Consider the following 27086-nt stretch of genomic DNA (forward strand, 5'->3'; position numbering starts at 1 on the left):
TTGCGCTTCGCCATCGAATGGGGTTGGCAACTGTCAAAGGTTTGCAGAGATGGCGCCATGAGATTGCGCGGGTCTGTTTGATTGACATGAAACAATAAAAAAATATAGCTGTTGTACAGATATAATATAGGTACCTACTTGGTAAGTCAGTCAGTCGTCTTACATTTTTCGGACGTTCGGCTGAGTGTATTGCTACTTCGTCATAATCACAATTAAATATGTAGCCATGGCTACTGACACTTTCTCGAGTCAAATAGACCCCGTGAATATCCAACGAGCTATATTGAGTCGGACCAAGCTAACTTTGCTTAAACTTTTCAGTGGAAGTGTCATCATAAACGGAAAAATGTCAAATTCCTATGTAAATTAGTAGGAATTGGGCAGTAATTTCCTTATCCAATGTCAGCTCTCATGACACCCTTGTTAACACAAGTTACCCCATTTGACAGTACCTACACTACATAGAGCACTAACTAGGTACCTGTTGTCAAACAAAAACATGGAAGTCAAGGAATAAATATTTAATCAATGGTAAAGGCCAGCTTTATCTAATCGTCAGCTAATAGTTACGAGTACCTACCTAGTCTACCTACTTACCTTAGTTACCTTTTCATATTCATCATAGTCAATCATGCAAATGCGTATTGTATGTTGTATGGTGCTTTTACATTTACTTATTTTTAATTACGGGCATACGTTTGGAGTAATTAATCAACTTCTCTTACTCACCTACATAAAATTGATAAAATATATAAAAATTTAAATGATGACGATTGAAAAAAAAACACTACTAGGTACTTACTTAAGTATTAAGTATAGGTATGTAACTATTAAAATACACATTTTATGTAGGTATATGAGTTATTACAATTACAATATTAACTATATTACATTACATTACACTATACTTATTTTGACTTATGTACATTTAGACCATCAGAATACGGAAATATTTATTAAATATAAAAGCCTTCATTTTATTAAATATCTAATTTTACGCTTACTACCTACAGTTAGGTACACTTACAAAAGGTATTTACGTATAATAATCGTTATAAGAATAGATATTTAAAATACCTATAAATGTAATGGCCTATTTTTTACTAATACAAGACGGATTCAGGGCCTTTACTTACACTCCTATTTATTCAGCTAATGACATTACTCGTCCTACTATCTATTAACAATTTGAACAACCGTGAGTACAATTATCACATTATAATTATTTACTCTACAACTTAGGAGTCTCATTGTTCCGAATTTCTAAACAAATATTGTATAGAGTCTTCGTGAAGAGCAATGAGCAACATAATTATTCCTCCCGTGAGAATTCCGAGTACAGCTAACAATAAATTCATACTTTTTCCGAGATTGTTCTCGTTTATCTCGGGTACTAAATCCGCCAACGCTATGTAAAAGAAAGTACCCGCTGTCGCGGCGTATATCCACTGAGATGCAGATTCATGGTCTTCTGCCAGCCAAATTCCGCCTGCCATGCCCATAAAACTGAGCACAGACGAAAGCAGATTGTAGTACAGCGCACGCCTGATGCTCATACCGGAACGCAGCAGCACAGCGAAGTCGCCTAGCTCATGCGGAAGCTCGTGGCAGAATACCGCAAGGGCAGTGGCGAAGCCGGTTACCGGGTCTCCCGCGAAGGCGGCGCCTATGGCCAGCCCGTCGGTCAGGTTGTGCAGGCCGTCGCCCACGATCACCATTAACGCCGTCGACGTCATCGGGCGCTCGGCGGGCGGCGTCGGTGACCCCGGCATCATGGCACCTAATTCTATAGGTACAGGCTCTATTTGTTTAGCACTCTCTGTTTTAATTTCTTCCACAGTTGGTGCATGAACAACATCATGAGAATGAGCGTGTCCTCCTTGTAATGTCTGCATAATCGCTTCGACGGCGTAGAAAAGTAAAATAGTGATAAATGTGACACTGCATTTGAGAATAACTTCAGTTTCTTCCTGCGGTTCAGATGAAGGGCCATGTGATTTAAGAGCATGTGGCAGAAGATGTAGCAGGGCGTCTCCACATAGCGTCCCTACTGCTACGGCCACGAGGAAGTGCAGAACTTGGCTGAAGATAGCTGACTTCAGCAGCGGTACCACAGCTACTCCAAGTAAACCGGTAGCGCTGATCACGAGTATGCTCAGTGATGCGTATATCCAAGCTATAATTAGAAGACAGAAAATAAATCGTGAGAAATCGGATAAGATTAATACCCACAATTTTTTTATCAATACACGAAGTATATTCGCATCTAACGTGATGAGACTTATTACAAGTTTCTACTATAGGTACTTACTCCATTGTTTTTCCAATTTGGTGGGTGGCGCGTCTGTCTTGTAACAGGAGCGCTGGTCCAGCTGGTACACCAGCGCCGGGCACATGTCCATGAACGTCTGAGGACTGATGGTGATCACACCGGGCTCGCTCTCTATGCCGTACACTTCTAATATGTCCTTCGGCGACAGGCATGACTTTTTTAGTATTGGTTCCGCTGAAAAGCATAAAAAAAACTAGTAAGATAATAAAAAACAGGAAAGTGGTTGGTCATAATCTCATAATAATTACAACTTTATATGATTATGGCTCAAAAAGTCACTTATTGCTGCACAATGAACGTGCATGTGAAGAACAACGACTTATGTCCGGCTATGACCCTATTGAGGAGCATACTTGATCGAATTTAGTATTTACGCGAGCGGGCAAGAGCCAGATCCCTAATAGGATAATCGCGGGCTATAAAATAACAATGACACTATCCGTCCGCATGAGTACATACACATACACAGGGCTGTTATTTCCAAACCTCACCGAGCACCTCTCTCAGGCAAACGCACACGTGTGATCTGTCATCGCGCACAGTTGAGTTGTAATGTATCTAGAATTCTAGAGGTCACAATTTAGCTGGTTCGCTGAGACGAAAGGTCCGGATGCATTTTGTTTAGCTCACTGATGTACCATTCACGCAAACAGGCAGTGAGACAGGAGTGACCGGGACTAGCTATTTTTCATCTTATCAGTATTATGGCCTAACTTGACGAACAAGGCTGTTGAGTAATAATACTAAGACGCAAACACGTAATTGAGAGTTCCCAACAGTTCTAGTTCAGATATGGCTATTAAGAATCATTCTAGGTCTAGGGCTCAATACATAACTATCCAGGACTCAGAAAAGAAGTAGTTGAATATAGTGTAGTGCTTCCGTGATCTCGAATAGCAAAATTTAACAATTTTTCAGTATCAACGCTTGCATTACAACAAATCGTATTGAGCCGAAGGGAATCCGGACAAAAGAAAGCAGCGCGAAGAGTCCGTATCGCTTTCTATTGAAATCAGCGCGGGACATGTTACACCGGACCTAAGTATGCTAATTTGTAACAACTACACCAGTAACGCGTGTGACGTCTTGCCTGTGATTATGATGAAAAATAAAGTTATACGGTAGCTAGTTATTATACAATATTTGAATTACCTACAAATACTTAGATTTTTTGTTATTTATTACCTACTACTAGATTTGCCCGCGACTTCGTCTGCGTGGAATCAGTAATTTGGGTAGCTTATTTTTTTACCAATGAGCTATTTATTGTTTCCCCATACAAACGTTCACCTCCTTTTCTCCCCCTAAATTTTACCTGCTGAAAATTCAGCTTGTGGTAGCCCTGATCTCCCATCAGTAGCGTTTCCAGCAAAAAACTTGTTCAGCAAAATCTTGTAGGTGCCGAGGGACGCGTGGGAAATCACCTGCAGTTTAGCACTCTCTCGCACTGCACGTTAGACGTGTGGTGCTTAGCTCTGGTCAGGCCCCTGCTTCATCTAGCAGCCCTCCAGGTGTTCCAGGTCTTGGAGAACTTAACCTGCCTACACTCTTTGCACCCAGCAGCACTCCAGGTGTACCAGGTGTTAAGCTTTCCCCATCATACACTACCAGCGGCACGTTGAGCGAGTGTTACCCTTGACCCTTTGCACCGAGCAAATTATATAATTGCAGGAATAAGTTTATGAAGGTTTGAAAGGCATTCAGAAGGTCAAATGACAGGACAAGTTTAGGTTTTTCATAGGTATAATAACAATGATCAGGAAGAATTGCTTCCACTAATGTAGTTTCCTCACGGTAGCCTGAAAAATGCATTGACAAACGCCAATCTAGCCGGATTGGTCACAGCTTTGAAAAGGCCGTCGAAAAACGGATTGGTGCCCATTATTATCGTTTGGTCATAGTCATAGCGTGTTTGGCGCGTAGTTGATACGAAACGGTGTCTGGAATTGGTTTTTTTGTGGGTATGCGACAACGTGAGTTCATTCGAGTGCGACCGAGCAAAATAAGGAAATTAATCGCGGACTTGATTATGTTTGCAAAAGGAATAATTTGTTAAGTATTCTTAGAATATACCGGTATCAAGATTTGGCACGTGTCTCCTTTTCCGTGATAAATTATTTACATACCTATTTTCTATATACTGTCTGTGTCTATGAGTCTAAGGTAAATAAAATTATAGTTCTTCCGCTATCGCAGCTGTTTATGAAGGTTTCAAGGGGCTTTATCATCAATGATATGTGTATGTATTTTCTGAATGTAAATACACCGTGAGATCAAATCATATATACTTAGCGCTATAAGTCTTAGGGTCGGTTGCACCAAACTGTTTGTCACCGTTAAAGAGTTCGCTAAATTTTATTGTATGGAAAGTTTCATAGTAAACCGCCGCGGCGCGCCGGGTCACGTTGATCAATCTGTCAAGTGCGGATGGTGCAACGGCACTTAGTCATACCTATGGCTTGAATAACGGTTGAATAGTATTTAACACCGCGAAGGTCGACAGTTATCAACCCGGTAGCGTCTATTTACAAATGTAAACGATTTTAGCGACAGTTCTAAATTCAAGGCCAAAAGTCATTTACCGAACTTGACCTAGTCTTAGACTAATTATTCGTGTTTTTTCTCTTTTCAGCGTAAAACCGTCGATCTTTGCTCTGTAGTAAAAACTAAAAATCCATCAAATATCTATCAAGACTTGATAGATGATTTAAGCAAAATGAAAAACGTTAGTAAATATAGTTAAAAATACTAGTCTTAATTATAAAACTGACCTTTTTTATCCGTAAGTAATGTAATTTTTTAATTACCATAAAACATTTTCTAATTTAATTTTCAATTTAAGCCCATTTGCGGGTGTATGTTATACTTGAAATGTCTATGAGATTACAATAAAAACACCTTCTTTCAAATAATAGAAAAATTGCTGCAATCGGTTCACATGATAAGGAATTATCCCTGCAAAACCAACATACAAACAGGTCGCGCAAATTAGTTAGCCAATTTGTCGATAGATGGCGCTGTACAGAATTACGCTTAATATACTTCTGGTGAAAAGTCTTTCGTGATTCTATTTACATGAGAAAATTGAAAGTTTGTACGGAACCCTCGGTGCGCGAGTTAAACGAACTCGCACTTGACCGGTTTTTTATTTATACCTCTAGAATCTAGAGCGAAAATTAACGATTGACAGTTTGGCATCAAACATTTGACCACTCCAAAATACATAATATTTACTGAATAAATGTGCCATTCTCAATCAAAAGGGTACTTATTGTTGGTTGTCGATAAGGCGCTATTTCCATATAGCTTTAATTTGAAATCAACTTTATCAACAAGCGACAATGTGGTACCTTTTGGTTGAAAACGTCACAAATATTTACGCTCCCATGCGGTAATCATTCCTTTAGAGTACTTATCTATTCTACCTATACGCTAAGTCGCCAGCCCAGCCAAGTTTTAAGTCAAATATGGTGGGGCCATACATTGTCACTTCCAAGAGTTCCAAGAATGTGCAAACTTAAGGCCAGTCCAGACGGGAACAATTTTTCGCCAATCTGATTAAATTGTCTGATCAAATAAGGTGGTGCGGACGCAAACGCCAATTAGGCTCGCTGATTTCGACCGCTGATTGTGACCGATAAAAACCGGCCAAGTGCGGGTCGGACTCGCGTGCGAAGGGTTCCGTACCATTACGCAAAAAAACGGCAAAAAAATCACGTTTGTTGTATGGGAGCCCCACTTAAATATTAATTTTATTCTGTTTTTAGTATTTGTTGTTATAGCGGCAACAGAAATACATCATCTGTGAAAATTTCAACTGTCTAGCTATCACGGTTCATGAGATACAGCCTGGTGACAGACGGACAGACAGACAGACAGACAGCGAAGTCTTAGTAATAGGGTCCCGTTTTTACCCTTTGGGTACGGAACCCTAAAAACTATAATAAAAAACGGCCAAGAGCGAGTCGGACTCGCGCACCGAGGGTTCCGTACTTTTTAGTATTTGTTGTTATAGCGGCAACAGAAATACATAATCTGTGAAAATTTCAACTAGCTAGTATTACGGTTCATGAGAAACAGCCTGGTGACAGACAGACGGACATACGGACAACGGAGTCTAAGTAATAGGGTCCCGTTTTTACCCTTTGGGTACGGAACCCTAAAACGGAGGTGCGGACACAAGAATACCAATTTGTGACGCTAGGTAGTATGTTTTTAATTTAGAGCGCTCAAATATCACCATAAATCTAAAATTGGAGATTGACGCCAATTTATTTTCTGATCAAATAGGTCGATTTGATTATACCGTCTGGACTGGCCTTTATCGTAACGTATCGGACTCTAGGTAACACATTTAGTCTCCGATTGCAAGTAAGTCCTAAGGAAAAAAAACATGGCCGTAGGTCTATTAGGTACTTTAATTACTGATTTAGCAAAATTGCCTTGTCTTGTTTTTGGTTTCCTCGCATTCTTTATGAAAAGTGGTGTTTAACCTTTGGTTAACCTACTATAGATAATCTACCTCTGGAAGCCTATCCAACATAGAATTAACGGTAGGTACTTAAATAAGTTTTACTTTCTTCTGTCTTATAATATGTGATATGCAGTACAACAGCCCGCCCAGCTCTAGCTGTCAAACTGCAAGTCAGTATTCACCAGAGGGGGAGCACCGGTGGTGGTGCTTTATATCGTGTAGCAGCGTGAAGGTGCCCTTGACGCTGTGGTCAGTTAACACGGGGGTACCAGCTCAGTACAACAGCCCGCCCAGCTCTAGCTGTCCGGCTGCAAGTCAGTACTCACTGGAAAGGGAGCGCCGGTGGCGATGCTGCGTGTCGTGCATCAGCGTGAAGGTGCCGTTGACGCGGTGGTCGGCCAGTGCGTGCGGCGAGGAGAATACGCGGCCGCCCAGACCTAAGCTGTCCAGCAGGTGCTCGAAACCCTGTGAGAATTAAAAGTTAATATTGCCTTCGGTTACCGCGATACTTACTCATGAAATAAAACTATCAAATCGGATTATATCCCGTATATTGAATTTACGATACATCCCGATGTTTCGAACCCTTTACAGCGTTCGTGGTTAACGGGTGACTGAGGAAAAACTACAATGTGAAAAACTACCCACAAACAAAAACAAACAACCATAAAAAACTACATATAAACTTTAAGGCATACATGATACATGTAAAATCGGTTCATAAGTCTAGTTATACATTACAACAATTTTCAAGTAAAGATATACGCGATAAAGCTAGGTAGGGTTAGAGCCGGCGTAGCTTTATCGCGTACCTGTATCTTTACTTGAAAATTGTTGTAATGTACAACTAGACTTATGAACCGATTTTACATGTATAACCAGCCTTAAAGTCTATTATATATGGTTCTTTATTTTTGTATGGGGTAGTTTTGCACATTGTAGTTTTTCCTCAGTCACCCTTTGATCACGAACACTGTAAAGGGTTCGAAACGTCGGGATGTATCATAAATTCAATATACGCGATATAATCCGATTCCATAGTTTTATTTCATAATTCAAAATTAATTGAGCTATATGCTAAAAGATAATAATTTCAACACATCTAACCACCATCTCATCTACTGACAATGGCGCCATTCATTTAAATACGAGTACGTAATATAGGGGGGAGGGGGTCGCCTATTCTTATTTTTTTCTTACATAGGGATGGGAGGGGGTCAAAACAGGCAACAATCGTCTTACGTAATAAATGAATGGCGCCCATGATTTCTTGTCAAGTCAAGTAACTGTATTTCTAGAAAGGTCATTGAAGTTTTATTTGTTGTCAAAATAAAACTTTAAGTAATATCAAGTATTACTTGATATATATTTATCTTTATATAACTACTAATTTCACATCTATTTGCCTATAGGTATTTGAGAATAAGTTTCATAAACAATTTAATAATAGTAATGTTTTGTCACCAAATTCCTAACGTAGCTGAAAGAACCGGTTTCGAACCGTCACGAAGACTTTTCAACTAACTTCAAAAAGGAGGATTTTCTTAATTAGGTACCTATAGTTTTTTTACGTGCCCTGATTTCTCGAATACGCGAGATGGTTAGACCCATTTGGATTTCTTTTTATTGGTATAATATAAGGTCGTCACAGTTATGTTCATCGAGGGAACTATTGAAATATTATTCACCTAGAAGGTAAGATATTGATGGAAACTACAGCTTTAATCTTCATCATCATCATCTTTATTGTAAGTAAATCTCTGTAATTAGTTTATGTAGCTTCAGATACCATAGTTAAAAAAAATACAGCGAATTTAAGTTTTTCATACCAAACTTGTTTTTGCTCTAATTCGTTTGTTTTATAAACTGGAGCTATATAAACTAATTACAGACTTAGACATACCTCATGTCATTGTATATGCAAAGTTTCGTTACAATAGTCCAACACGTAGTTTTAAAATAAGAATTAAACTCCGTTTGTATGGGAAGGTGAAATTCGGCCGAGCTTGCCGGGAACTCTTAAATGATTAACTTAGTCGAAAACAGGTAAATATCCTATCCTTACAATATGCTATCATATCAGGCCATCGTAAAAAGCGTGCAAAAATATTTACAAGTAAAGGTTTCAAACGGAAACTAGGAAGTCAAGTTGAAGGTCAAAGCGCAATGAATTGTGATTGCCGATTTTTGATAAGCGATAAGCATCGGATTACACCAAATCATTCACGAATTGTAAAATAGGTAGGTATATTGAGGACTTACAAGAACAAACGAATGACAACATAGCTAAAGTGTCGTCCTATCATGCCAGTTTATCCATGAAAGATACCGCCATTGTTTTTTTTGCATATTTGACCTATTCAAATAGGGAATATTACGCGAAATTGCGTTGGGGGCGCCACTACCACAATCTGAGGGTCTATCGCGAAACAAGAAAATCGAAATTTCGTTATCTAACATCTCTGGTATTCTTGCATATGCGAGCGATAAAGAGGCAGATAGCGAAATTTCGGATTACCTTTTCCCGGTAGGTCATTTGTCAACAAACCGCCTTGATGCATCAATGTCATATTTATTACATCTGAAAACTTGTCAAATAACTGTTAAAGGCACAGTATGTATAAGTTACTCTATGGTTTACTAAAGAGGTTTATGCTGCACTCTGGTGATAGAACATCGCAGTATTTGCAATAATACCCCCTATTCAGGACTACTCAATAGGTATCCTTTCCTGGCAGGAACAGAAAACTAATTAAAGCCTGACCAGGAATATATGATCACACGCCATGTTGCGGAATTTAACTGGAACTAATATTTTCATACTATACTGAACTGTCACCCTATGCATGAGACTAACAGCGCCCTCTTGACAATGTAATTACATACTGGTCATGTATATAAACTACTCTGTGCATAACACGAATACGTGAACGAAGCAATAATAAAACAAAAACGTTTAGGATTATTTAATATTTAGTAAGTAGTTTATGAAATAAGATTAGATAACAATTAGGTGCGGCGGGATTAGACATAATTTTAGTAATAACAAGTGGCTAAGTAAGGCGTTATCATAGTCAATGATGATATAGGTAATATCTTGTAGGAAAACCTAATATTGTATAGAAGCATAGAGTAACTTATACTAGAGCGGTACTGTCATAGTAAACTTTGTAACCCCAGTAAATTCACTGCCATCTGTCGACACACTTCAAAACTAAAAATGAAGATTTATAAAAATACGATAAAATGTATTTAAATATGGATAAATGATTTTTTTTTTTTGCATTAATTATTTTTATATGATTTTGACCCATGTTCTTTCACTGGTTTGCGTTAAAATTATAAATAACAAACGAAACAGTCAACGCCCTCTATACGAGTGTAGGCCAAAACTAGTGGCGCCATCTGATCGAGAATCAAATTTTCGTGATTTTCGAGGCACGTTTTTTCCTTAGACTGTATCCATCTATTACGGAGTTATATCTATCTTTGATAGAAGCAAAACCCCGTTAACTATGTAAACATCAGGATTCAAAGTATCAAACGAATTTTATACCCACTGACCGAATTTCACAACTTCAGTAGTACGATAATGTAAAAATAAATAAATGTTTCATAATCGGATAACATCACTTTTCCTAAGTAGATAAAAAATGTGGTATCTAAGAGCGTTTTCACATTCCAAGTCCGATGTAAGATCCTACATCCCCGTAGTCAGGTCGAGGGGGCGCGCCCAGGCTCCATCTTTAGCGGTCACGCACACTACAACAAGCATTATCGGTCCGACAGCTGACCGGGGGCTCCAACATGGCTGAATTTATCGGAAGCGCCTTTCCGATATCGGATGTCGGAAGGCGCCTATTATATGAGAAAAACGGCTGCAGGAGAGTGCCATATGACACCATGCCCGCCTTTTTTTGCGTAATCTATAGTTTTTTAGTAATAACTATTTTATATTTTTGATCGCGTATATATATATCTTTACTTGAAAATAATTGTACTGTATAACTAGCCTTATGAACCGATTTTGCATGTACAACCAGCCTTAAAGTTTGTAGTCTATGATTGTTCATTATTTTAGTATGTGGGTATTTTTGCACTTTGTAATTTTTCCTCAGTCACCCGTTGACCACGAACGCTGTAAAGGGTTCGAAACGTCGGGATAAATTCAATATACGCGATATAATCCGTTTTCATAGTTTTATTTCATGAATAACTATTTATTAAATGAATAAATAAATTCAGAAAGACATATTTGCTTGTCATGAACAGTGGCGCAACTCAAAATGAAATGCCATTGCATTTAATATTCTATATTTTACTGGTAAAATTTAAAATCGAATGGTATTTCGTTTTGTTTTGTGCCGCTATTCATGATAAACAACATGTCTTACATTTTACTTTCATCCGACATCCGATATCGGATCGGGCATATGGCATATGTGAAAACGCTCTAACGGCAACAGTGGATAATTGAAGATATACACGGTGTTTCCTGTAACAGGAGCAATAAATTAGACTGAAGGCTGTACGCCTCAAACTGACCAACATTTGTTCAGCAACTTTTTAAAATTATGAAATTTTTAGATTATACCTTTTTCATACTAATTAAATATTATTCTCAATGTACGCTGCTATCTGTGTGTTTGACGTTGCTTGTCACCCTTTAAACATAACAAATTTTGCAATACATTGCGTCTTAGAATAAACTTTAAAGTGTAATAAAAATCAAAACACAAGTTATTTTTAAAAGTTGCTGAACTAATGTTGGTCAGTTTGAGGAGTACAGCCTACAGCTTAATTTATTGCTCCTGTTACAGGAAACACCCGGTATATGTAATGTAAAGTTGTACAGTTTATTAGCATGTTACTACAATTAAAATTGAAATTTGTTAGCATGAGATAGTATATAGGTATCGTATCCACTTATCGTATGTAATAGATAAGTAAGTACCTACATACTTGCCTAATGATTTTTGTGTTAACGTGTTTTGCTTTAAGGATGACTCACGTTAGACCGGGCCGTGACCGGGCCGGAGCTTCCGGCGCTTCGTTTTCTATGGAAAGCATCACGTGATCACCTGTCATGTCATAGAAAAGTAAGCGCCGGAAGCTCCGGCCCGGTCACGGCCCGGTCTAACGTGAGTCATCCTTTATTCGCTTTATGAAATGCCAAATCGATTTATTGCTAAGTATTACGTTGGATTTGGATTTATTATATTCTGAAGGAAGTTACAATCATTCATTATACCAAAGAGGATATAATAGGATAGAGCGGTACTGTCATACTAAATTTTGTAACCACAGTAAATTCACTGCCATCTATCGACACACTTTAAAACTAAAAATGAAGATTAATAAAAATATGATAAAATGTATTTAAATATGAATAAATGATTTTTTTTATTTGCATAAAATATTTTTATATGTTTTTGACCCTTGTTCTTTAACTGATATGCGTTAAAATTGTTAAATAACAAACGAAACCGTCAACGCCCTCTATACGAGAGTAGGCCAAAGGTAGTGGCGCCATCTGATCGAGAATCAAATTTTCGTGATTTTCGAGGCACGTTTTTTCCTTAGTATTACGGTTATATCTATCTTTGATTATACATATGTATAAGATACCTATAATGCAAAGACAATGCTAAAATAAAAACGTTCTTAAACCTAATTAGGTATACAAAAAAAACTTTTATAGAAAAAAGATAAACCGACTTCAAAAAGGATGAAATAAAATATTATCCTTTTTAGGGTTCCGTGTTTAAGTATATGCGTTACCACCTAATATGTTTGAAGTCGGTGCCAAGCCAAATTTTGAACCATATATTCATAGTGATTTTGGTGCAATTCGATAAGGATGCGGCTATATAAGTATGTACATTGGATTGCCTAACGCACCGTAATACGTAGGCGAACAACACGCGAACGCGAAGCGGCGCGGCACGGCGCCTTAAGTAATCCTTTGATACCTGTAGAAGTGTCCTACGTGGGCGATCTCGTTGCGAACGCGAACGCCTTGGGCCGGCCGCGCCGCGCCGCGTCGCTTCGCTTCGCGTTTGCGAGTGTTCGCCTATGTAAGACGCAGCGTTACACGACGACAATTAACAAACTTTCTGTAGATATTTAAGAACACAACACACGATTGAACCTTCTTGGCGCAGTTCGTACCATGCTTGTCGGCACATTAGTGTAAATCTAATCCGTTTATTTGTCTCGTATTTTTTAAAGAGCATTTCTTACTAATTCATGAACAGTCCATAGCATGCAAGTGTGGGATTGGGACTAATATTCTGTCGCTTATCTAGAGGACTACATTTCAAAATATAAAACTATTCATGGAACCTTCATGCCAAATTTCAGCTAAAGCGGTTCAGTTGTTTAGCCATGAAAAGGTAACAAAGAGGCAGACAGAATTACTTTCACGTTTATAATATTTGTACAGTTGTAATCGGATTTATAGACATAAAGTTGATTATTTTTGAATGGTATTGTTGGCTTGGCACCGACTTCTCTAAATTCGTAAACTTTATTAAATAATCAGAATTTTCCTGCGAATATTTAGTGTCAAACTCGTGGTTAGGCTACAGTTGCACTACATCAAATTGGTGGTTTTTTGGAGGAAATGATTGTTACTTTAGAAAACACCGAAATCACCATACACGTGCCTTTAAAAATTGAGGAGTTCCCACAATTCCTCACGGATTCCATCATCAGATCAAAACCAAAAATGTTACGAAAACACCTTGGAGGTAACTTCTTTCAAACAGAAAAAGAATTAGTTAAAGCGAATCCGATATCGGATGTCGGATGAAAGCGGATCATGGGTGCCGGAGTGTAATCGCTGAAATCATGTTCATCAAAACAATTATCATCATCAGCTTAACTTCATCAAATTGGTGGTTTTCGAGAGAAAATGCTGGAGTTGCTTAAGAAAACACCCAAATCACCATACATGTGCCTTTAAAAATTGAGGAGTTCCCTCAATTCCTCATGGATCCCATCATCAGAACAGCACCAGATTAATGTGGGACCACCTTGGAGGTAGTTCCTTTCAAACAAAAAAAGGATTGTTCAAGTCGGACCACGGGTCTCGGAGTAATCGCTAAACATCCTACATTAAAAAAATCATCATCACTATCATCAAAACAATCATCATCATCAGGTCCACTTCATCAAATTGGTCATTTTCGAGAGAAAATGCTCAAGTTGCTTATGAAAATACCCAAATCACCATACATGTACCTTTAAAAATTGAGGAGTTCCCTCAATTCCTTAGGGATCCCATCATCAGATCATAACCAGATTAATATGGGACCAACTTGGAAGCAGCTCCTTTCGAACAAAAAAAAATTACTCAAATCGGACCACGGGTCTCGGAGTAATCGGTAAACATACATTTAAAAAAATAGCTACAACCTAATACAGAACCTCCTCCTACTATGAAATTGAAGTCGGTTAAAAAAAGTTATATTTACCGCGCGGACCAACAATAATTTGCATCTAATGCCTACTTACAGTGAAAAAAGTTCCCACTATAAGCATACATATGAGATATAATATTATCTTAGTTAAGTTAAGCATGAAGCTTGTTAAATGGGTAAGGCTAAGAATACTAACGATTTGAAAACGCCCGAAGGAACAATTTTTACACAGTAACCGGACCCCTGTGCGAAACAACGAGTTACCGAGACTCGCGAGCGTGCGTCAACGGTAATATATGACAAGAAGGGCAGTTTTTAAAAATTTATCAAAAAATTATATAGTGGCAAATTATACAACATGATGTATAAGAACAGTTTCACTAATGTTGTAGATTATTTAAGTATCAAAATTAAGTCGATTTTGATAGAAATTGTCACTTGTTTTGAAGTAATTTCTGGAGAATATTGATATCGTCTAACTTTTATTTACACTACCTACTTCAAAGTCATAATAAGAAAAATGAAGTGTATTAAAGATGGAGTACAGGGTATGTGTAATAACTAATAAGTACCGTTACCATTTTAAGCCCAAACTTTACGAAATTTACAAATAAGAGCGACAAAATCAGTGCTTTACGCGCGTTTACCTAAACGTCCATCAGAAAAAAAATCATTACCTACTAATTTAGTCACAAAGGGCAAGAAAGAAGACGTGCTAATAGCAAAGATAGATATAACTCCGTAATAGATGGATATAATACAGTCTAAGGAAAAAACGTGCCTCGAAAATCAAGAAAATTTGATTCTCGTTCAGAGGGCGCTACTAGCTTTAGCCTCCTGTCGTATAGAGGGCGTTGACGGCATCGTTTGTTATTTAACAATTTTAACGCATATCAGTGAAAGAGCATGGGTCAAAATCATAAAAATTATTAATGCAAATAAAAAAAATCATTTATCCATATTTAAATACATTTTATCGTATCTTTATAAATCTTCATTTTTAGTTTTAAAGTGTGTCGACAGATGGCAGTGAATTTACTGGGGTTACAAAATTTACTATGACAGTACCGCTCTAGTATAAGTTACTCTATGCTAATATTGCTAATAGAAACCAGTACCGTAATATGGGGTGAGTAGGGTTCGCGGGGAGAGTTGGGTTATGAATGGGGGGAGAGAAGGATTGAAATGGGGGTGAGATGGATTTTTAAGGCTAATGCTACAAAAATAATGTGTTCCAATTTAAAATGGGGCTATAGTAATACTAATAATAAAAAAAATCGATCCAACAATGTTCCAAAATCACCTTTAGTATCTCACTCTAATTACGAGGGACTAGGGGTTGAGGTGGGTTTTCCTGTTTATCGTCCAAGCTATGAAATGGAACTACCCAAAATAAAACAAAAACTAAAATACAAACGTCCGGAAAACTTATAATATCATACCATTCAGTTTGCATATGTAAAAAAATAAAACGTTATCGAGGATTGAATGTCAGTTTTGCTCCTACTCACCCCATTTTACGGTACTTGTAATTTCTATTAGGTAAAACAAGGTATCAATTTTACATTTTTACCAGCGACGGACAGCGTGGCGTGACGTCACGACAGGCGACTGATACGCTGCCCGCCGCGGTGGTGTGCTTGTCACGGTGCTGTCTGCGGCGGACGACTGCCACGTATCATACAAACAGGATTAAACTGCACTGTAACTCATAAGTAGCTCATCTTTTCTCTAGTCATCAAGTAATCATATCTTATAATTTTACAATAGACGCCACGGCTAGTGGACGCCGACGTCGCCGATCGCCGCATGTTCGAACGCTGAGAGATTTTAGTTTAGTGTGAAAAGAAGTAGGTAGAGTAGAGTGGCTGATGAATACTTGGCGTTTGTTTTCATTAGACTTCGCCTCCTTGTGTGTGTTCTACCGCTTGTACAATGGGCTGTGCTCTGAAGAATTGTTTGACATGATGCCAACGGCCGCTTTCTATCACCGCACCGCTCGCCATCGGCAGGGTGTTCATCCTCACACCCTAGCACCTAAATGGTCGCGTACTGTGCGGTTTAAGAGGAATTTCCTCCCGCGTACGCTTCGGCTGTGGAATGAGCTCCCTGCCGAGGTTTTCCCGAGGGGCTACAGTATGGGGTTCTTCAAAAAAGGAGTGTACAGGTTTTTAAAGGGTCGGCAACGCGCGTGCAATATCTCTGGTGTTGCAGGCGTTCATAGGCTACGGTAACTGCTTACCATCAGGCGGGCCGTATGCTTGATTGCCACCGACGTGGTATAAAAAAAAAAAAAAAAGATACCACTTAGGTAGTTATCTAGCCTTTCGTTGAGTCCTAAACTCCTAGGACTAGGGAGGTAGGATTAGGATGCCCCATTGACTGAACTGATGGGATCAGGAAGCCGTTCAATCCCCCATCTGGCGTTAGAGGTAGCAAGAAGTGTGAATAAAACAGAAACTAGACAACTAAAAATAATGTTGTTTCTAAATGTTCAAAGGGCTCTAACTAATAGGCTTATCCCAGGAATGCTGCCTTTATCCCGAAGGTCAATAGGAGTAGGGGGTTATTACCATAAAAATATTTTTATTTATTTATTTATTCTATTATTCACTGCGCTTGGATTAGGGTTTCTGAATTCTCTTTATTTCTCGATTACCTGAACCCTTTTTATTTCTCGAGTTTCGAGAATTTTCGAGCCCCAATTCTCGAGTTCGAGTCTCGAGTCTTATTGTATAAACGGTACAATTTTGGTAAAATAAAGAAACAAAATAATTTTTTTGTACCGTTATGAACTCGAGAATTCTCGAGTTCCGGACATTTTTTTCTGGCCTCGAATAAAGCCAAAATTCTCGAGATGTCTCGAGTTCCTGAAATCTCGAGCAGAAACCCTAGCTTGGATGGACTGCGAGTACTCCAGCGAGGCAGAACTTCTCATCGCTATCTACTAATATCAAGAACTCCATCAACAATTGGAAGCAGTATTGTAATACTTTTATATCAAAATAATTTTCATCATTATGTTTGTAATCTGACATTTATTAAAATATGTTCTTTATCTGCTTGCTTTAATTGCTTTTCCTTTTTACCTATTTTTAGTTTAGAAGAACTATTATATAATCTGTGGTTTAGTTAGCAACCTTTCTTATTAAGTATGCTACTGTTTGATTTCTACAGGTTAATATCATTTTATTACTGTGCTTTTAGCTAGGTTTGTAGTTTTGTAACTCTCCTCTTTGTAAAAGGGGTTATTACGTACAGCCAAAGAGGATATAATAGGATAGAGTGGTACTGTCATAGTAAATTTTGTAACCACAGTAAATTCACTGTCATCTATCGACACACTTTAAAACTAAAAATAAAGATTTATAAAAATACGATAAAATGTATTGAAATATGGAAAAAATGATTTTTTTTATTTGCATTAATTATTTTTATGATTATTATTTTTATTAAATAACAAACGAAACCGTCAGCGCCCTCTATACGAGAGTAGGCCAAAGGTAGTGGCGCCATCTGTTCGAGAATCTAATTTTCGTGATTTTCGAGGCATCTATCTTTGGTACAGCTACGGGGTCCTACCACTTCCTAGACGATCACATCATTTTATGGCCAACATTTTAAATGCAAGACAGAGATAAATAACATCCTTAGCTAAAGTAGGGTTGCTTTTAGGGTTCCTTACGATTTAGGTTAGTACTTGGGTTCTATGGGTTCTTGGGGATATATGGGGTAGAAGAGTTAGGGTGTAGGGTATTATAGGGAGTGTCGTATATGTAAGCGAATAACGCTTCATCATAATATTCTAAAACAAATAAGCCATATTTTAGGTGTACTAATCCTAATAAATCAGTTGAAATTTGTATTTGATAATTATGTAGGTAAATGCCACTCATTGTCAGTTATCAATTGTAGTCAATAGAACTTGTCAGTTGTCAATACAATAGAACCCCAGCGCGGCCTAAGACGCTGTTTATTAAAAAAAAACTTGTACATAATTGATTTATTGCGTTCTAAAAATAAGTCAATAAAAATAAAATGGGACGCACACTTGAAGTTAATGTATTGCTGTATTTTAATAAATTGATGATTCAGAATATCTTATAATACTTAGTTATTGTTTGTGTTGCTTTTGACGCGATACTTGTTATAACAATATGAAATAGTTAACTAAACACAATTAATTAACTAATTACTTATATATTCATTAAGTGTTCCAAACATTAACTTATTATTACTTCGTAAAGATGGGCCTTACGGGCACTATGAAGTGGGCCAGTTCGTGGATCAAATTGCGTTTGTGCACAGTATGTTATGTTCATTGGTACGCATGTTGAGTTGGGTCGGCATTATATCAACGGGCCATTCATTATATCTTTATTTTTGAAATCTTTGGTACCAAATAGTTTTAAGAGCGTTTCATAGTCTTACGTAGAACTCGTCTTAAATAAACACCCAATGTATTTTGACATGTAGTAAAGGATTATTTTTAAAACTATGTTTCAATAAACATTTGACCGGCTAGTGATTGTGAAAATATTTAGGTGATATTGTGGTGTGTGCCTAGGCGCTCGCTACGGGTACGGTGACGGGTGAATCAAGTGCTCCTTGTGTAGCGGGGAGTGACGTGCGACCAATTTGCCACTGATCGTGAACATATGTACAGTCGTACTGCATTTATATCTTAGGCGTTTTCTAAAATAAATATTGAAAACCTGATTCTCACAGATCCCGGTTTTTTAGGGTTCTTTCAACTGTGATGATAAAAAAAAAACCCAATTTTTTTAATGAAAATTGTACATTCTACTACATCACGCGCATACAAGTCAAACATCAAACATCATCAAACATTTATTCAGCAAATAGGGGCACTTTTACATGTCAAATTTAGACAAGCAATAATAAAACCAAAAATTACAAAAAACAATTACAAAAATGGAATCAATGAAATATTAGATACTTTGTTAGAGATGTATCCAAAGAAAAAAAAACTGAAACGTTTAATTGGATTTTTTTTACTTTTTTTCTATAACATAATGAAAATATAATTATGGTCACTTAATCATCTTGCTTAAATGTACAATACATGCCAAGCTCGTTAAAATTGGTTAACTAGAAAAAAAATATCAAAGAAAAATAAGATTTCGTTTTTTTTTACAAAAACTATAACGTTTACGGTGCTCAAATTTGGCACAATAATGACTAATGTAGAGCCACACAATCTATAAAAATTACAAGCCCAAACTCAAGGGGGGCAGAATCACTTAGCTTATCCTGGCACGGCCTTAATGATTGTTTTGAGACTCTCTAAACGTAAAGTGCCTGCGGTCTAGTTTACAAAAAAAACTTAATTTTTGAAGAGATTTCTGAGTCAGCCCAGGTTTTATTTAATAGGTTGGTTATTTACTAATATTAGGTACTTATATAAGTAATACTTGGTTGTGATAACCAAGGTCCGTCCCATTTTTACATTTTTTACCTAAATAGAAATTTCAGTCGAACATACTACGTGTAGGGAACATACTACGTGGGTAACATAGGTATAACTAATGGATCAAGAGCATTCATCAACTCGCATGTAAAAAGCCGAACTTAAATTCCAAAATTTGCATCTTGTTTCATAGTCACATACTTATCAAATTGTTGCTAATGTTGCTATCCACCTACCAAAATTTTGCAAAGTGGTGCAAATTGATTCAAAACATTTGAATCCAATAACTAAGTATGTATATATCTTGTATGTAAATAAATGTATTTAAAACTTGGAAAAAAGTATGTAAATACATTAAATAAGTACCTATAATATATAATTGCCATATCGCAAAATATTATAATTTTGTACAACTTTTGTGTTAAGATGTGGCATAAATTAGCCCCATTAACCAGGTGCAGCCAATATATTTCTGTGCAAGTATTTAGGTGTGTGCCGTATTTTTAAAGGCAAGAACAATGTTGCTTTATTTTTGATATAGGTAAGTATAGGTAGGTAATGTAAATTTTACAGAAGCCGTTACAAATTATTAATTTCAGGGCAAGTTATAACTACTTAAACATGAAATTAATGATAAATAGGTACGTATCTTGTTTGTTTACATTATTGAATCAGCTGTAACACGGAAATCTATAATAGCTGCTCGAAACGTGACGCTTAACTTAAGTAAGTAACTGTTTTTACCAATATTATACTATGGAATGAGCAATGTTTTTTTTTCAACCCGTGCTCACTGCTCAGTCATTGCTCATAAATCGGGCCAATGCATCTGCGGCGACGGCGACGTGTATCATGTTTATCTTTTCTGTAGAGAACAATACCGACTGTAATTTTTAGGCGCTTAATCAACTGCCGTCTAACTTAGAAATAGAGGAGTGTCATATTGTTCAGTAAGGATTAGGTAAGAGTAGTAGCAAGAATGGAAAATGCATCGTCTTGTTTGTGTATTGTGTTGGTTTGTGGGCTTGCACCTAATTAGAGTTGGACGTGCCTACGAATCGCACAATAGTAATGATGAGATGGATGATTATTCATTTAAAAACAATTTTTTGTTTTGTTTCGGTAGAATAATATTGTCGAGATTCTCATAATATAAATTTTATTAGTAGTAGTAAACTCTTTATTCTACAAAAAGACATTAAAACTAACATACAATTAGTAAGAAGTACAAAGGCGAACTTATCCCTTTGAGGGATCTCTTCCAGTTAACCTTTGAGTAGATTCGATCGAAATATCGATTGATTGGAATCAGTTTTTTTGATACTTACTTATAAATTATTAGGGTAGACATTGGGATTTTTATAATTATGTAATAATACGATAACTTAAGTTAGTTAGCTCATTTTACTTAAAGGAAATATTCTTTTATTTTTAAAATGAATCAAAACTGCATTAAAAAAATTCCACACTGATATACCTAGTCTATACTGATAGGTAAAGGCTGAACGCTTGTTAATGTAAAATTCCACACTGATATACCTAGTCTATACTGATAGGTAAAGGCTGAACGCTTGTTAATGTAAAATTCCACACTGATATACCTAGTCTATACTGATAGGTAAAGGCTGAACGCTTGTTAATGTAAAATTCCACACTGATATACCTAGTCTATACTGATAGGTAAAGGCTGAACGCTTGTTAATGTAAAATTCCACACTGATATACCTAGTCTATACTGAGAGGTAAAGGCTGAACGCTTGTTAATGTAAAATTTTTGGTTACCATTCCTAGAATTAAAGAAACGTTACAAATGTTACAATATAATTTTGCTAAGAAATTTGTGCCAATATTTTAAAATCGCTATTTTAGTATTTAATTTATTCTCTTCTACCTAGCTAGTGTCAATATTTCCCGCACCTATTACTATTTGATCTCCGTTTGGCCCAAAGGTTAACTGGTAGAGAATGCCTTCTGGCATTAAGTTCGCCTTTTGTACAACTTTAACTGTGCAATAAAGTTTAAATAAATAAAAATATATCGTGGCCTTGTACCCATAGTACGGTCAAGGAATTAAATTTCAGTACCATTTCGTACCTTGTCACAGTGACAACAGTATGAGATTTCTAACGACTTTCATATTGATTGTCACTGTGACAAGGTACTTACGAAATGGTACGGAAATTAAATTCTTTGAGTGTAAGTACATTTTAACACGTAAATTCATAATTAAGTATAGAGGGGTGTTGCTAAATTATATGAATAATTAGTTTAGTCGTATATTGTTGCTGATGTCATTAATATCTGTTTTAATGAAGCCATTTTAGCCTCGAATGGAATAGCGCTTTTGTATTTTTGTAAATAATATTTCGAATGCACCCGTTAACAGTGAGTAAGAAATGTATTAAACTGTACCTATAATTAAAGTTACTACACCATAATAAATTAAAGATGGTAAGAAAAATTATCTACCTTTAATACTTACTCATAATGTGCAATGATATTAACTAATTAATATATTTGTTCATCTAAATTAATAAAGATGCAAATGTAGCTTGTTAGATTAGCCAATTAATGAATAATAGAAAATAATAGGAACAACTGACAAAAAAGGTAGATGATAGTCAATATTATTTTTTGTATGAAACAGTTACATTTAATTAATTTCCATACTTGATGCTAAAAGTGGCAAGCGGTGGTAGCCGAGTGGATCTGACGTCCGACTTTCAATCCGGAAGTCGCGGGTTCAAATCCTGGCTCGCATTAATGAATAGAATAGAATAGAATATATTTATTTGCTTGAATACGTAACAATCAGATCTTATAAAATAGTTAGACACAGTATTCAGTCGACACAACATCAACATGCAAAATATTTAATATCATAATAAAACAATGTCAATGAAATTAAATTGAAAAAAAAAATGAGAGAAAGGTTTTACATTAGTCAAAAATAAAATAAAATAAATTACATATGTCAAATAAAAATCGGCGTTTGTCATTTTAAATGTTATGTTTTAAATTTTAAATAATCCTTAACACTATAAAAGCAATGTTCATGTAGCCATTCAGTCAATTTTATTTTAAATACGTGCCCTTTCAACATTCTCAGCTCTATAGGGAGGTTATTGAATATTACAAATTACAACACACATATTAAAAGCATTTCTCCTATATATATCAGAGGTACAGGCTGGCTGGTATAGTAGATGTTGGTACTGAGCCCGGAGTTGTCTTGCGAACATTTCCTCGCGCTTTGTAAAGTACTCCGGGTGGTTTATTGTAAAAATACATACTTTTAAGATGTAGATACAGGCTAGGGGGAGAATGTGAAACTTTTGGAAAAAGAGGTCTGCACGTGTCATCAAATTTAACGCCACCCAATGCTCGTATACAATATTTCTGGATCATAAATGCCCTCTGGACGTCAACAGAATAACCCCACAGTAGCAGGCCGTAATTAAGGGTAGATGACACATATCCGTGGTATGCTGCTAACGCGGCCTGAGTGGAAATTGTATTTTTAAGATTTCTCAGGGCAAAAACAAACCGCGCTAGTTTAGAACACACTGCGTCGATATGATGTTTCCAGTTTAAATGTTCATCAATAATTAATCCTAAGAATTTGGCACTATGAGATTCTACAATTGGAGGATTATTAAGATTAATAGTAAGATTCACAGTTGAATTCGAATTATGATGATGAAATTGTGTAAACAGAGTTTTATTAACATTAATATTTAGGTCATTACATTCTATCCATGTATTAACATCTGCTAATGCTTTATTTATGTCCAATTCATAAGTATTGACGTCAGTTCCTTTTACTATTAAGGTAGTATCATCTGCAAAAATTATACACCTTTGCGATGTTGATTGTGGAAGGTCATTTATGTATAATAAGAACAACAAAGTTTGGAACTTGAGTTTTTTGGAACTTATGTAAGGAATATCATCAGCTTTTCGGTGAAGGAAAGCATCGAGAGGAAACTGTATACATTCGCGAAGAAATTCAAAGGTGTATGTAAAGTCCCCAACCCGCATTGGGCTAGCGCGGGGACCATAGCCCAACCCTCTCGCGCATGAGAGGAGGCCTGTACCCAGCAGTGGAACGTATATGGGCTGAAATGTTATTATTATTATATATAATTAATGCTAAAAGTATTATGGGTTTATAACTTCTATGATGGTTTATTTGATTCTGCGAGTTCCCAATCACGTAGAGCTATCAATATTTTACACTCTGATCAACTGAAAAATTAAATATTGACAAATGATTACGATAAAAATATCGCAGTGTACCTGAGGTTGATGAACTTCCGTTAGGTAACACTTATAACGTTAAGGGAAACATCAGTCCCATTCGCTATCACTGAAGCATGTCATGCATGGGCAGTTCTCGAGAAAGAAAATTTCCGAGAAAGTACTTTAAATATACAAAATTTTTGATTATTTGGTTTTTGTGTGTTGATATTAGTAATTTGTATGTATTCGCAATATATTTTAATTCTTCCTACACTTTTAAAAGCAAAATTCTCTTCGTTCTCGAGAAATTTCTTCTCGAGAAACTTCCTCGGGTTCACCCAGTACCATTTAAATGGTAAAGAGTTAATAAATGAAACACATTTTTGTTAAACAGGTAATTCGCTACTTGTGTCGATTTAAAATATTCCCTTCGGTCGTGGTTTAATTTATCACCACTCGTTGCGAATTTTCTACTTTTGCACTTGTATCGTTATATACTATTATGTATTAGCTACTGGAGACACATATTAAAGCTTACCTCAATAAATGTATTCACTGGAACGCTATCCACACAGGGCTCATCAGAAACACCAGACTGATTAATCAATTCAGGTTCTTTCTTTCCTAATTCGCGTTTTACTTTACAACCGGACTTTTTTCGCAATGTATCATTATACTGTACAAATCTTGTTATATTTTGCATGTATACACTGCATCACAAAATAAACACACACTTTACCTTTTTTTGTTTTAACTTATTAACACGGATAATATGTCACAACCGCCTAATGTCTTAGCATTGATGTGACTGGGAGAAAAGAGAGCATTTGTACCCTTCCCTACATACTATTCAATAAATTACCTAAATAATGACAACAAAATCATGCAAATAAAACAATGGAATATTATTGGCGATAAGCGTTATCCACAGGGTACATAAACGTTTGGGGGCATTCTTTTATTTTATAAACTAGGTACCTGAGATAGTTCATGACATGATCATGATTCTCTGCCAAATATTTGAAATGCGTTTCATGTAATATTTATCGTTCATTTTATTATAGAATTTATAGAAATGAGTCATTTTGTATTAACTCCATGTTATTAGAGTTGGATAAAATAGTTATTAATTTGAAATGAATAATTTATTTGAAACAACAATCTTAACAGATAATTAAATACCTATATAACATAGTTTTGTAACTTGTTATCCACTCAGTTTTCAGTGGACCCTGTCTTTAACATGTTTTTATTTGTCTTTATTGCACTATTGGCTGTTTTTCATGAACGCCAAATGTATTCGAGAACAATGTATGTGTATTGACGACCGGTCTGGCCTAGTCAGTAGGTATAGTGACCCTGCCTGTGAAGCCGATGGTCCTGGGTTCGAATCCCGGTAAGGGCATTTATTTGTGTGATGAGCACAGATATTTGTTCCTGAGTCATGGGTGTTTTCTATGTATTTAAGTATTTATATACATATTATATATATCATTGTGTGAGTACCCATAACACAAGCCTCCTTAGGTTTACCTGGACTAAGTCAATCTGTGTAAGAATGTCCTATAATATTTATTTATTTATTAATATTTATTTATTTAACAATTTCAAGAAATTTCTCGGAAAAAAAATATCGCTTAGAACGTTCATTTCATTTGGAAGAAACCAACTTATCAAGCCAACAACTGTAGGTATATAACATAAACCCAGACTATTTGAGCTTCTAAACGATAATATTCGAAATAAAGAGTATTTTTTCTTAAATATCCAATCCGGAAATTTTCTCCTGGAAGGAGAACTATAGAGAACGTTCCCAATAAATTTCTCGGAAATTTCTCGAGAACAAAGAGAGTTTGGCCTTTAGAATCGTCCAATTGATTCCAATACCTTACGTTACGCATAGTTATTACTTACTTACTAAACAAAAACCATGAAATTTGATACTGTTTTGATTATATGTACTTTCTCAGAAATTTCCGTCCAAGAGAAATTTCTCGAGAATCATTGAGAATTTCCAGAGGAAGGAACTTTCGAGAACGAGTATATTCTCGCTGGCACATCACTGGCAATCAAGATGTTGAAATACTATAATGTGTACTAATTACCGTGAAGTGTCACTTCAATCCAACTAGCTATATTTATGAATTTGTTTACGTAAAGTTACGTGCGCTTATAAATATCATGTAGAAAGTTGACTAACTTTCCATCACTTATTCATAATCGAATGCATATATAATAACTCCAATGATTATAAATTGTGCTGCCTTTAAGTGCTTGTTTCCAATCGATATTTCTATGTTATTGAATTGCCAAAAAAACTCACCTCGAATGTAATTAAACCCTTGTCTCCGTACTTGTCGAAGATCTTGTTTATGAAGTATTTCTCGGCAACTTCGGCGGGAGGGTCTTGCCGCGTGCCGTTCAGGTCCAGCTTGTTGTCGCCGACGTCGGCGCCGGCGGCGGCCAGCAGCGCCAGCGCTACGACGACACCCGTCGTCAGCATGGTCGAGACTGAGCTGCGCTCGCGGCACTATCAGCCGCCCAACGTGCACTCGTCAGGCGTGATATGACGCGACGCTTGCGCACCGGCTGTAACCGACAGATCCGCGCACGACCTATTGTTTATTTACTCGCGTTTATCTAACTTCGGGTAATTCGCGCTTGCTAAACTCGAAATTGAACGCGTGCTGTTGAGTCGAGGTGAGTTGTGCGTCTGAGACTCGGATACTTTCTCCTGGCGCTCGAGTCCCGAGGCCGGTCGTAACACCGTTACTGATAATGTGATGTAGTGGTCTGCGCGGACGCAGCTGGTTGTGCGCGAAAACAACGTCAGTGCCGACCAAGATCGCTCCTCCCAGACTGATGGATAGAATAGATGGCAGCCAAATAATTGAGTGCTCCTTATTTATATATTGAATAGAGTCATATTTACTTACACTATCGAGGGGGTTATTTAGTCGAAAGTGATAAGTTTTGCCTCTTATGCATATAAATTAGGTATTGATTATATAACATACCTAGCCCAGAATAACCGAAAATATATTAATATTAGTTCTGGGCCTGCTATAAAATATCACTACGTTATTAGTAGCCTAACAGGTAACTGTTATGCATGGCAAAATTGGCAAAGCATGCATATTTTCTAAGGAAAGCCAGTTTATTATTTCGAAATAAGTACCTACT

General features: G+C 36.7%; 1 protein-coding gene across 1 annotated transcript; it reads right to left on the reverse strand.

Annotated features, from left to right (window-relative positions):
* Positions 1–967: 967 nt before the first annotated feature.
* LOC134740671 (zinc transporter ZIP10) lies at positions 968–26758 on the reverse strand. Its single transcript, XM_063673220.1, has 4 exons — positions 26227–26758; positions 7133–7271; positions 2312–2506; positions 968–2176 (listed from the first exon to the last, which is right to left on the reverse strand). The coding sequence occupies exons 1-4, from the start codon at positions 26404–26406 to the stop codon at positions 1248–1250; spliced, it is 1443 nt and encodes a 480-aa protein (XP_063529290.1). The 5' UTR covers positions 26407–26758; the 3' UTR covers positions 968–1247.
* Between the last annotated feature and the right edge of the window lie 328 nt (positions 26759–27086).

The sequence above is a fragment of the Cydia strobilella genome, chromosome 4, assembly GCF_947568885.1.
Source record: "Cydia strobilella chromosome 4, ilCydStro3.1, whole genome shotgun sequence".
Taxonomy (NCBI): Eukaryota; Metazoa; Arthropoda; class Insecta; order Lepidoptera; family Tortricidae; genus Cydia; species Cydia strobilella.

Excerpts from the sequence above, each read along its gene's own strand:
- LOC134740671 (XM_063673220.1), bottom strand. The coding sequence starts at position 26,406 with ATGCTGACGACGGGTGTCGTCGTAGCGCTGGCGCTGCTGGCCGCCGCC. Across the intron at positions 7,272-26,226 it reads AGGGTTTAATTACATTCGAG|GGTTTCGAGCACCTGCTGGA; the intron begins GTGAGTTTTTTT and ends TAATTCTCACAG. Across the intron at positions 2,507-7,132 it reads CCACCGGCGCTCCCTTTCCA|CGGAACCAATACTAAAAAAG; the intron begins GTGAGTACTGAC and ends TATGCTTTTCAG.